General features: G+C 43.5%; 1 protein-coding gene across 1 annotated transcript in view; it reads right to left on the reverse strand.

Annotated features, from left to right (window-relative positions):
* Positions 1 to 13,377, reverse strand: part of LOC105485298 (collagen type IV alpha 2 chain) — a 198,859-nt gene that overhangs the window by 78,258 nt on the left and 107,224 nt on the right. Inside the window, exons 5-6 of the mRNA XM_071081045.1 lie at positions 3,175 to 3,309; positions 3,046 to 3,090 (exon numbers count right to left, since the gene is read on the reverse strand). Of these exons, the coding sequence (XP_070937146.1) occupies positions 3,046 to 3,090; positions 3,175 to 3,309 (180 nt within the window). The remainder of the gene's footprint in view (positions 1 to 3,045; positions 3,091 to 3,174; positions 3,310 to 13,377) is intronic.

Raw genomic sequence — 13,377 nt, forward strand, 5'->3', positions numbered from 1 at the left:
AGCTACCTCCTTCTCAGGGATAACAGGGAGGTCCTTATCAGTTGTGCCCAGCTCAATTTTAGATAGTGAGTTTCACAGATCCACATCCTAAACAGAGAAGACACACCCACAACATGATTTTATCAGTGGCCTTGGCATATTTAAAAGAACTGATTGGCTCTTGTTTGTTTTCTTGGGAAACATGACCTTTTAGATTTTAAACACGAATATGAAGCATGTCAGGTTTTCTGAAATGTCTTGGGGTGGGGAAGGCAACACAGCCAAGTGTCTGCAGTGACTAGAGGGACTCAGGCTAAATTTGTGGGCATTTTCACTGCCTTAAGCTAGTTCCAGGAGATTTCAGGGGCTGGGTTAATAATCTACAATTTATGCACTACCTGGCCACAGCCTGTTTTGCTGTTTTTTTAAACAATAGGTATTTAGCTACATGCTTTGTTATTGTGTAGTTACTGTTAAACTTTTAGTTTTCTTGATAATAAACCAAACATACATTCCAGAGTGATTTTTGAGATCATTGGGATGTCTTTTATATTTACTTTGAGGAATATGGAAAATGTCAAGATAAAGAAACAAACTTGGCTGGGTGCAGTGGCTCGTACCTGTAATCCCAGCACTTTGGGAGGCCAAGGCAGGCAGATCACTTGAGGCCAGGAGTTCGAGACCAACCTGGCCAACATGGTGAAACCCTGTCTCTACAAAAATACAAAAATTAGCCAGGCATGGTGGCGAGTGCCTGTAATCCCAGCTACTCGGGAGGCTGAGCCATGAGAATTGCTTAAGCACAGGTGGTAGAGGTTGCAGTGAGCTAAGATCACACCACTGCACTGCAGCCTGGGCGACAGAACAAGACCCTGTCTCAAAACAAAACAAAACACAACACAACAAACAAACCTCCAAAACCCCACGCAACCAATCCTACATACAGTGCCGTAACCTCAATGATACTAAGAAATACAATAAAAAAGTGGAACTTTTATTTGCACATCTCTTTGCTTCCGAGGTCCACAGCCATTGGTTGAACTGGTACCATCAGATGAGAGATCTGACGGGCTTCAGTAAAACGCTCTGGTGAGCCAGAGGAATCCCCCTTTGTGGGCAGCTTCTCCATCTGTTTGCAGAGCTGGCACGCTAGTGGCCCTTGAAATAAAGACATAAGGGGCCCTTGCACTTCAGCTCGAGAAAACAGCTCTCCACATGTTCTGCTCCAGATTTTTAGTATCCTGTGATGCTTTTGCTTAAAATGAACTATAACATTTAAATTCTTCTCTATTATTTGTCTGCTGTTGGTCTTTCTTACTTGCTTAGAGCTGATCTAAGTTATTTGAAATGGCATGTCAATCTAATCTTAGTTTGAAATTGTGCTTCAAAGAAAAATTTCAGTTCCATTGAGTTAAATGTTTGTCTCTGCTGAACATCTAATTAGATACTCTGCGATATGAGACCACGCTAAGATTTTACTGCATATCACTTCTTACATATAACTTCTAATCAGCTAAAATGATCCAGGTCCCTCAAACTCTACATTCATTAACTGATTACTATGGCAGGTGACATTTATGTTAACTTAATTCGTAGGATCAGAGTTCTGCAGTTAAGAGAGACTGGATCCTTTGAGCAGCAGGTTCTGTCGAAAATGGGCCTCACCTGCTAACCACAATCATTCCTTCAAATTATGATTAGTTCTTCCCTAGTTTGTGAGACATTTGCCTCTGATATTAAATGAGTATAAAGTGGAAACATGAAGGAAACCTGGTACAGATGAGTTGCAATTGCTTTCCATAACGTCACTCCATTATAACTCAGATTTCAGCTGGAGACAAAACTGAAAGACGCTCTAAGGAGTTCAAAAGAGTAGTTTAAAAATGTGTGATTTAGATTCAGACCATTAACATGAAAATACTTTCCTAATTTGTTTAATCTTTGGAAGGTGCAGATTCTTCATGTCTGTCCATTTCTCAAGATTCTGACTGATGTGAACGTTATTCCCTTATTTGTTCAGGGCTGTGTGAACCCAGGTGTCTGTCTGAGCCCACCATTCAGGTGACCCCGAGATCACTGGCTTGCAGCTCTTGTCTGGCAAATGCGACTTCCTCTATTTTGCCCTGTCTCCTTCTGCTCTGCAGATGGCTCCTTGACAGTGGGACTAAAGATCTGATGCAAACGCATGAGTTCTCTGGGACTGCCTCCCACTCACTCATTCCCTCCTTCTCTTTTGCAAGGCATGGCCCTACTCGTGCAGCCTGGGAACGGAGTCTCTCTCGCTGTGCGTGTGCGTGTGCGTGTGCGTGTGTGGGGATACAGAACCTGCCTCTGCAGGACACGGGCACACACATCTGTGTGTATGTGTGAGGTTTGTGGAGCAGATGTCTCAGAACCACAGCAGTAGCCGGATGGGAGGCGGGTCAGAATGTGCGATAAACACATTGATCCCTGAGGTCAGGTCTGGCCAGGAAGCCAGCCCTGGGAAATCTGCTTGTGGGTCCCTGTGAAGAAGGCTGTGAGTCAGGCTGTTTTGTTTATTTTTTTTATGCCACAAGAAGTAAAGTAAACTAGGTTATAAAAACACATTTTATTGCATTTTGAGATTTTTCTCATGAACAAACCATGCCTTTTCTTTTTCTTGTTTTACGTGAGGTTGCTGTAAAGAACTTGAGAAGCTGCACGAATGCTCGGCAGGGCTTCATTCTGCCCATGCTCTTGGCTGAACGACTTTATATGCAGGTTGCTCTATAGTTCAAACGAGATCGCAAGACTGGCTCTTTAGGGCATGTATCTGGATAGCACTCTAGCTTTTTATTCCCAAACAATGCGCAGTTTAGTAAAGTGGTCTCAATTCTGAAGCCAAGTCTATAAGGACTTTTACAAAGCAAACAATTTGTTCACTGTCTGACTGAATTCTGTGGGGAGAATATGCACGTATAGCCCCCACACATTTTATGTGATAAACAAAAAAGGAGGTCTCATTCAAAATGTTGCTTTAAGTCACAAATGTATTGCCTAGAATGCACGCAACGATTTACAATTCCAATCTTCCATAAAACTTACAGGAATTCCATCGGCACCAGGGAATCCAGAAACGCCTCTTGCTCCCTATGGAGAAAGCAAATGAAATTAACCACGGCTGAGATACCCGCCACCCTCATGAGGCCAGGGGAATACAACAGCGGTGCGTACCACGTCACCCTTGGGTCCTGTTATTCCGGGGGCTCCCCTTTCACCCTTGTCTCCTTTACGTCCCTGCAGTCCTGGGAATCCTTGTAATCCTGGTGGCCCGTTGTACCCCTGGGGGCCCACTGGCCCAGGCTGACCCTGTGGGAACAACATAGGTTCAATTTCCTCAATTAATCACAATAAATACTCAAGATCAGTTACGGTTACTTTCAAAACTACTTTTTTTGTTTGTTTTTAAAGAGTTATAATCTACAGGGAACATTATACGTAAACCACCATCTACTGCCATGATAGCTAACAAAAGAAGTCATAGAGTTTAAGAAGAGAAAATACGGAATGTGAGAAAAAAATTATCCTAAATTTCTAAAGTCATGTCTTTGTGAAATGATAATACTGGGTTGGGATGAAATAATTAACTTATTTGGGTTTTTTTTTTAAAAAAGCCTTTTCAGTATAAAAAATTTTCCAAATGAATTTATACAATTTTATCTCTATTTTTCTCAATATAATGCATACAGTAGGTGTGGAAATGCATATTGCATTCAGATATCAAAATGACCCTCAGATGTTTAAGTGGTTAATCTCTCCTTTTGTTCACACAGAGGGAAAAAAAAAGAGCTTCTGAAACATACAAAAATGTTTGTCCAAACTAAATAGGATGGCTATTATTAAAAAAAAAAAATTGTAAGTATTTGTGAGGATGTGGAGAAATCAGAACCTGTGTGTGCTGCTGGTGGGAATGTGAAAATGGTGTAGCGCTTTGGAAAACACTCTGGCAGCTCCTTAACACATTAAAAAAGAGAATCACTACAGGATCCCACGATTCCACCTCTGGGTATGGAGAAAGCAGGGGCTAGCACTGGTACGCTCTATGCACGGCAGCTTGATTCCCAACCGCCAAAACGTGGAAACCACTTAAGTGTCCAACAATGGACAGACGCCCACACAATGGACCAGCACTCAGCCTTTAAAGAGGAAGGACGTAGTCACCTAGGCTGTGACGCGGAAGAACCTTGAGGACTCTGTACTGAGTGAAATGAGCCAGTCACGAAAGGACAAATCCTGTATAGAGTCCCCTTAGATGCAGTCCCTAGAACAGTCAAACCCACGGAGACAGACAGTAGCATGAGGGCTGCCGGCCGGGCCGAGAGGGGCAGGGGGAGTCAGTGTTTGATGAGGACAGAGCTTCGGTTTGGGAAGATGAGAAAGTTCTGGAGATGGATTGGTGGTGAAGGCTGCACAACAACGTGAAAGAACTTAATGCCACTGAATCAGACACGTCAATATGACCCAAAGGGTAACTACGATGTTATTATTTTATTAGTACCCTGGAACTTAATACAATAAAATATCAACCCATCACCTAGGTGTTAAGCCCAGCCTGCATTTGCTGTTTGTCCTGATGCTCTCCCTCCCCTCCACCCGCCCACAGGCCCCGGGGTGTGGCGTTCCCCTCCCCTGTCCATGGGTTCACATTGTTCAGCTGCCACTCATAAGCGAGGACGTATGCATATTTTTATGCATAAATTTTTATGCATAAATTTTAACAAAAATTTTAAAATGTTACATTAAAAAGATTAAAAATAAATTTACCACAATAAAAATGTTTTAAAAATGAGAAAAGAGGGGAGGGAGAGTTCTCTCTCCCCTATGGATGGAACTAACTATTGTATTATAGTTCTGTTTTAACATTTTACAGGCTAGCACAAACTTAAAAAAATGTACGTCCTGATTTCCTCTTGAGACGAATGAGTCTGCTATTGATTCATCACATGGCACCTTTACCTGCCAAGGCCCATTTGCTATGAAATGTCAAATTCCTGTCTCACCCTGAGATTGAGGGGGACTTGAGCCATTTTTCTAGGCTTTTCTTCTGTTGCCTCCAGGTAACTTTTCCTGTGTAAACTGTTCAGCTGAGAAGTGTCTGTCTTTACAGAATGTTCATAATGCCATTCTCAGCAATCCACACAGTTGAAGTGAAATGGGAACTTAAAAACGCATCCCAGGGTACAATGTTAATGTCATCGAGGTGGGAGCATGGAGGGGAGTGGAGAGATCTCATCTCCAAATTCATTACCGTTCCTCAATGGCAATTCCTTGAGATGTTAGACTCCAGGCATCAGGGGAAGGAGTTAAGACGATTTTTTGGGGTGGAAGCTATTCACGCAGATTAAGGCTGTGGATGGAAGATGATGTATCCTGAATCTTGGGACCCCTGTCCCCTCAAACCAAGGGGAGCTGGGAAATCTCCCACAGGGCAACCTGATCTGGACCGAAGTCAGAGTTTTAGAGACGGTGGGTTCTCCTCTACCCTCCATGTGTCCCAGAGGGGTCCCGTCAATGACACATCAGTAGTCACCTCAGGCAGCCTGGTCTCAGGCCTCCTAAGTCATAGTGAAGCCTGGGCACTTTAGTGTCTTTGGAGAACATTCTACAGTGGAAGCTATTGCCACTATCTTTCTACCTAGATGAGGAGACTCACGGAAGATGAGTGGCCCTGGCCCTGGGCGCACGATATCCCAGGCTCGTCCCATCTCCAATGCTTAGTGGTTTCCTACTCGACATTTGTTGTAAGTTTGGGAACAAAGCATGTTTTGATTCCAACTTTTGTGGGTCCTTCCCAGTGGTGCTCATTTTTGTTTAGTTTGTGGCTATGCTAGACTATACCCTTCTTAAGATTACATACTATGCCACGAAGCTCTACATTCCCTCACTATGTCGAGGCTTGCGGTTTGTTAGTGTCTACCGGCTGTCTTCTGGGGGATAAAATGTTTCTTATCGGGACTGTTAACTTTTATTGCCCATAAATTCATATCTTTCCAGTGGGATTATTATTTTTTAGCCAACCAAATAAGCAGCAGTGACCAGTGGGATTATTTCATACAGCCAACTCAAAGGGAACATCTGCTACTAACCAAAATGGAAATATGCACGTCTTATTGATAAAAACCACATTCTTATCTGCATTCGTTAACCCTTCCTCAATTCCCTTTGATGGGGGAAAGTGGCTAACCACATCACGTACTCATTTTCCTTTCATTGTCAGTAAACTCCTTTCTCATCTTTATTTCTTGGTTAGGGAGTCTGACTTTGGAATGAAAAACTCTAGTCTTCCCTTTTCTGGAGCATGCTGTAACCTTTTCTTTTTACTGAAGTGAAATTCACTTAACATAAAGCTAACCATTTTAAAGGATACAACTCAGTGGCTTTTAATACATTCACCATGTTGTGCAGCCACCACCTCTATCTAGTTCCAAAACATTTTCCTCACCCCAAAAGGAAGTCCCAAACCCATTATCAATCACTCCCCATTCCCCTTCCTCCCAGCCCCTGGCAACCACCACTCTGCTTTCTGTCTCTACGGATTTACCGATAAACAGAATCAATCATATGATGTGTGACCTTTTGTGTCTGGTTTCTTTCAGTGATCATGTTTTTGGGATTCATTACCTCATTCACTGAAGGCTGAATAATATTCCACTGTACGGATAGACCACAATGGGTTCATTCATTTGTTCCTGGACATCTGTGGCGTTTCTATCTTTTGGCTACTGTGGATAGCACTGCTGTGAATATGTGTGTATGAGGGACTACTTGAGTCTCTGTTCTGAATTCTTTTGGGTGTGTTCCTAGGAGTAGAATTGCTAAATAATGCTGCTATAAATATGTGTGCACAAGTATCGCTAAATTTCTTTTTCCACACTGACTGCACCCTTTTACATTCCCACCAGCAATGCGCAAAGGTTCCAATTCCTCTGTATCCTCACCAGTACTTGTGATTTTCCATTTTTTGGGCTATAGCCATTCTAGTGATTGTCAAGATGGCATCAATTCTAAACAGTCCATCCTGAGCTTCTGAGGAGATGGGACATTTCACAGAATTCCATCCAGCTTTCCCCACTGAGAGAGGGCCGGGAAGAGCCTGGACAGAATGTGAGTTAGACCTCAGTCCTCCCAGATGGAGCCCTCACTGCTGTGCACATTGCAAAGCCTGCATTGCTGGGATTAAATGGACATTTACAGCATGGCCCAAGGAGGCCACTCTTGGTCATCAGGATGGAGCTTTTCCCCAGGATTTCCTGCCCACTAAGGAAGTGTGGTGCATCTATAAAGAGCAGCTGGGAGGACCAGGTACATGCCAAGGGTTTTCCTTTGTGCTAATCATCGTCCTTATCAACTTCCATCCTCAGTCAGAAAGTCCCGACGGGAAAAGTTATTTTCATCTCTTTCTTTCCTTTTGCGATAAGTGACATTAAAAATAAAAATTACTCCCAGAAAGTGAGAAGAGTCTAGTTTAAACATCTTTGCATAAATCTCAAAAGCTTCAAAATTTCTAAAGCTCTTAATATCCCTCCAACATCCTTGAGAACAATATTTCCACAAAGTACTTCTCAGAAGCCAGCAGACGCTGTGGACCAGAGTGATAATGTCATGTCCCCTGTCCCCCGCCTGATCCCACCACCAGACCATGTAAAGGTACCATTTCCTAGGAAACAGGATAATGAACAGTATCGTTTAACTGTTTGTGTCTTTTGAGATGATGTGTTGTTACAAGTTTTAAACATGGTTTCTCTCATTTTATCCCCACGGCAACTGCTCCCGTGGAGAGGAGAGAGGACAGGGGCTCAGACGGGACCAGTGTCAGGGCTGGCCGGGGTGCACTCAGCTCTGGGGAGCTGGCTGACTCCACCAGGCCCCTGCTGCTCCAAGGGAGGTCTGTGTCAGTGTCACCTGGGGGCTTGCCATAAATGCAGAGTCTCAGGCCTGGCCCCAGAACTCCCGAATCCACGTTTGAACTGATCCCCAGGAGACTCCTTGGTATATAAAAGTTTGAGAACCACCGCACGAGACCACCATAACCCCCATCCTGGCATTCTTGAGGGAAGAGATAGGTGATTTCCAATAAGAAAAACCTCTTAAGCGTGGAGTTGGGGCTCAGTAGAAAGGTCTGGCTTACTGGGTCATGCAGAGGAACACACAGTATTTATGTGGGTTAAATATTATTTCTAATTAAATCAGTCTTGGCCTTGTACTTCAGTGATATCTACAAGACAGAATCCATTCTGATTACTGTGAGGACAGCGGGGGTTGCACATTGCTTTTCCCTGTCTGAAGTCATGGCTGGAGCGCACATGGGACATCCGGGTTGGTTTTGGAAGCTGCAGTCTGAAAAGGCGGAGACAACAAATCCAGACTTGAACCCACATTACTCAAATACCACGACTGTGGAGAGAATGCGCTCAGGGTCCTGACACTCCAGCATTCATGAATTGGGGAATTTCACTTCTGAGAAAAGAGGCAAAAGATGTTCAGATACGGGCACATGCAGTGTAGCTCTACAGCTTCAGACTTCAACAAAGGTGGACAGATGGATGATTCATCAGGGCCCCACATCACACAACCCTGTGGTTTCCATTCATTGGTCATTAACCTTAAAATATGCCTTGGGTAAGGGAGTAGAAAGAGTTTCATTTATCTGAGAAGGATAAAAACAATGTTGCCTAGGATAAAACTTGCTTCACTACACATCAGGATTTTTAATCTACAGTACAGTATTTTACTGGTAGAATAAGAATGAGCTTTTCATGACTTACCAGCCGAAATCTGAATAGTAGGAAATCCCTTCTCCTTCCTAAGCGGACTCTTCCTGTCTCACCTTTTATGGGCACTGGCGCCCAGCAGACGCCCATATCCTCTCCATTCCCCAGGGCGGACCCTCCCTCCCTTCCGCAGTGTGTTCCAGACCTTCAAGGCCTGTCCAAGGCTGCAATTCCTGGTGATCCTCCGGGGATTCCAACCTAAGTCCTAGTTAATTTCTGTGAGCTCTTTGCCACACATTTGAAATATGTAAAATGTCCCAAAAGGCAGAAAGGACTACTTTTTAGGCTCTAGAAAAATAATTCCACTAGCCACAATTTAGAAATATTCATTGTTCTTAAGGATGGTGAGTTAGCATTTCTGAGCAATTTTTAGACTACCCTGGCAAGAAGAAATTAGTAGCATGTTCCAAGGTAACAATAATGTAAAGGCTAGTATTTGTACAGTATATTACACAGACAGCTATCAGCAGCCTATTCCATGCAACACAGAGCTGAGGTTAAATTGGACACCTTCTGTCTCTACCTTCTTATTTACTATATAAAACATTTGTCCCACCCCTGGGTACTATTTATTAAAAATTTCAGTTATATGAGGTAGAATGATATGGACCCTTAGAATTTCTGCCCTCCAAAATTATTTGATGCAGACTGTAGCACTAGTGTCAATACAAGGTAAATAACATCCACAGGTAAAGAAACACACCTTCACCTTCACCTTTATGTCACTTGATATGCAGACACTTAACTCAAAATGGACCTAAATGTAAGAGCTAAAGCTATATCGCTTCTAGAAGAAAACACAGGGGAAAATCTTTGTGAGTTTGGATTAGGCAAAGGTTTCTTAGATAAGACACAAAGATTACAACCTATAAAAGAAAAAGTTGGCTAGGTTAAAAAGGTTTGATCGTCAAAAGATACTGTTAAAAATAAAAAGGCAGGGGACAGACTGGGAAATGTATTTGCAAAATACATATCTGATAAACAACTTCTTCCGGAACATATAAAGAACTCTCAAAACTCAATACTAAAGAAATGAACAACCCAACTGCAAAATCTGGCAAAAGATTTGAGCAGACACTTCACCAAAGAAGTTGTACACATGAAAAGATGCTAAACTTCAGTGGTCATTAGGGAAAAGCAAATTGAATCCACAGAGAGCTGTAACTGTGATGGACTAAAATGGTGAATATACACAGAAAAAGGTGGCCACGCCAAGAGCTGGGAAGGATGGCACCTTGAATTCCACTGGCTGCCGGCAGGAACGCAAAAGGGTGCAGCCTCTTCGGAAGACAGTTTGGCAGTTTCTTCTAAAGTTCACAGAACCCAGCAATCCCACTCCTAGGTATACACCTAAGAGAAATGAAGGCCTATGTCCACACCAAGACCCGTATGAGAGTGTTCATCCTGGTTTTATTAAATGAGCTTACTCCTGGGATTGCTATTTGGCAATAAAAAAGCACCAAGAGCCCGATGTGCACAGCAGTGAAGCTGAATCTCAAAGGCATTCTGCGATGTGAAGGAAGCCAGACACGAAATGCTACTTACCGTCTGATGCTATTTTTATGACATTCTAGAAAAGGCGAAACTAAAGACAGAAAACAGACGAGTGGCTGGCAGGGCTGGAGGTGGAGGGGAGGGACTCACTGAGAGGGTACAAGGAAAGTTTCTGGGGTAACGGACCCGCTCTATGGCATGATTCTCTATGGTTGTATACATTTGTCAATATTCAATGACTTGTATGTCAATTATGCCTCAGTAACCTTGACCGAAAAACAAACAAACAAAAGAGGAGCTGAGGAAAGGCAAAGATGAAGAAGACAAAGCGTGACATCACAGGCACGCTGCCCGGTGGCCGAGATTATGTCCCTTCCAGGTATCCCTGCAAGGGAGCTTACGCGACACAGAACGGTTAGAAAAGGAAGGAGAGTGTACACCTTTAAAGTGACATTTGGAAAAAACCGTCTGGCCGAATGCTTTTTAAAAATGTCTGCCAGGGGCCGGGCGGGGTGGCTCACGCCTGTAATCCCAGCACTTTGGGAGGCTGAGGTGGGCGGATCACTGGCCAACATGGTGAAACCTTGTCTCTACTAAAAATACAAAAATGAGCCAGGCGTGGCGGCGGGCGCCTGTAGTCCCAGCTACTCGGGAGGTTGAGGCAGGAGAATGGTGTGAACCCGGGAAGCGGAGGTTGCAGTGAGCCGAGATCACGCCACTGCACTCCAGCCTGGTGACAGAGTGAGACTCTGTCTCAAAAAAAAAAAAAAAGTCTGCCAGGGAAATAATCTGAAGAAATCAAGACCTAGCTTTCCTTGTACGGAATGTGGTCTGTCTGACGGTGATCCTGACAGAAATTTCGAGAAACTGTCTGGGGCACAGCCCACAGGGCAGGAGAACTGAAAGTGGGTCAGGACCGAATTAGATTGAGGAGTGAAGGCGAAGTCAGGGAAGCCACTGGTTTCTGTCATGCTTTATCTCCACAGACAAATCTTCAGATCTCAGAAGATACCACCTATAATTCTAAGATGCTATTATATAGTTTTCTCTGAAATGATTTGACTGGGGTAGGTGTACATTTTAAAGCAGAGAAAAAGTGGATGATCTCTTCTTCCCCACCCATAGTATCAGTGTCTGAAAACCCCTGCTCCTTATTCTAAAAATAGGCAGCACATGGGCACTTGTGCTCAATGGCTTTTAGCCCAAACTTTTTATAGTCTGGATATGATTTTGCCTGGCATGTGTTGGAAAAGTTGATTTTCTGGGAAAGCCTTTTATTATCTCTGTGCTTTTAGCAATAAAGACATTTCATTTGCCTAAATGTGAATCATTGCGTAATAGACTGACGTGATTTCCTAAGCCTGCTTGTCCTCTAAGAAGTCTTGGAGTCTGACTGTGGATGAGTTCAGGGCCCTGAGAGCCCAGACTGCACCTGAGGAAGGGGCCAGGAGGAAGCCGATTCTGGAGTCACAGGCTCCATGTGCAGAGAGCTTTGGCTGTCAGGCCTCGAATGGGCATGAAACGCTCTTTCTAATTTAGCACCGCTGACATGGCGTGTTTCAATGCCCAGAGCATCACCCTCACGCAGCCTGGAAGAAGTAACGGATGCTGTGGTGGTGGCCTCCACTTACATGGTTAGAGAGTGACAGTTAGCACAGGGGACAACTACTGAGCTACCAGGATTACACGATGACTGGCAATTACAAGAGTTAATTGTCTATACTGATGACCTCACTTGCGGGTTACTAATTTTCATGTGCCAACTGCACGTGCCAGTATTTTCCTGGTATTCTTAGGCCATCTTCACACCCAAGAGCATGGCATGACTCACAGCCGAGATGGTGTGCTCCTACTGCACCATGTGCCTGCCATTACCCCATGCACCTCTGCAGGTAGTAAGCAGCTAACAGCCCCGCAGAGTCTGCCCCAGGTGGAAGCAGAGAGGAAAGGTATGTGGGCAGCTTTCCAAAGGCGGGCTCCCGGTGAGGTGAGCAAGCAGGCCGCCTGTCTTCCAGGGTGACTGCTCAGTATCTGTGGCACAGCCCAAGGACAGGACCAAAAGTTATATCTATTTTGCATTTAGACTGAAAAGCAGTCTATATGTATGAGAGAAAAACATTCTTGGAGTTAGTATTATATTGAATTGGTTCTGCTATGATAAAACAAGCAACCACCACACTGGCCAACTAAGAAAAAAGGTTATGAGCCAAGGGTGGAGCGGTGGGCATGGGGAGGGGGTTTGAACTGGCTGTGATGTACAGCTTTTTTCCCCTCTTATCTTTATTTGAAATGTTCCTGAATAGGACATGCTTTAAATAGAATTCCACCTTTTCTGTTGTTAGAAAATGCTTGATAACCACCATTGTCCTCCTTCTCCTTTGGCTACTGCCTACTTATCTGTTATTTTAGTTTGACTTCGTTTTCTTTCTCCTTTAAAAAATATTTTATCTTTTAATTTACATATAATAAAATTCACATTTTTGGTGTGTTATTTGGTGTGTCGTTAATAAATGCAGAGTTGTGTAGCCACCACTATTAGCAAGAGACAGAAAAGCTCCATACCAACCCACACTCTGGGCGCTGCCCCTTTGCCATCAAATGCTCCCTTCGCCAAACCTCGGTCCATCCCTCATGTTTCTCCCTCCATGTAGTCTGCCTTTTCTAGACACTCCCAGAAATAGAACCATACAGTGTGCAGTCTTGAGCCTGGCTCCTTTCACTTAGCACAATGCATTTGAGATTCACCTAGCGTGTTGCTGCTACAGAAAGACAGGGGAAAAAGATAATTAACAAAAAAAATCCTACCATACAGAAACTAAAGAGAAACACGGCTCCAAAGTTCTTACCTAGAGTATAGATTCATTTTATTTTGGATAAAAGAATATTTCTTTCTCATACATTATGATACAAAAACAACCTTTGTCTTCCTTAATATGCAAACATGAGCCTCATTCCCTAGCAAGAGTTTTATAGATTACAGACAGTGATAGCCATTTGAAATCAGACCAAGATAGTATCACTTTTCACATTTACATCTCCGCTCTTTGCATTGATAACCGATTACTTTCCCAAAGGCTTCATAAAATGTTGGACTTGGAAGGGACCTCAGAGA

This window comes from Macaca nemestrina, chromosome 16, assembly GCF_043159975.1.
Source record: "Macaca nemestrina isolate mMacNem1 chromosome 16, mMacNem.hap1, whole genome shotgun sequence".
Taxonomy (NCBI): Eukaryota; Metazoa; Chordata; class Mammalia; order Primates; family Cercopithecidae; genus Macaca; species Macaca nemestrina.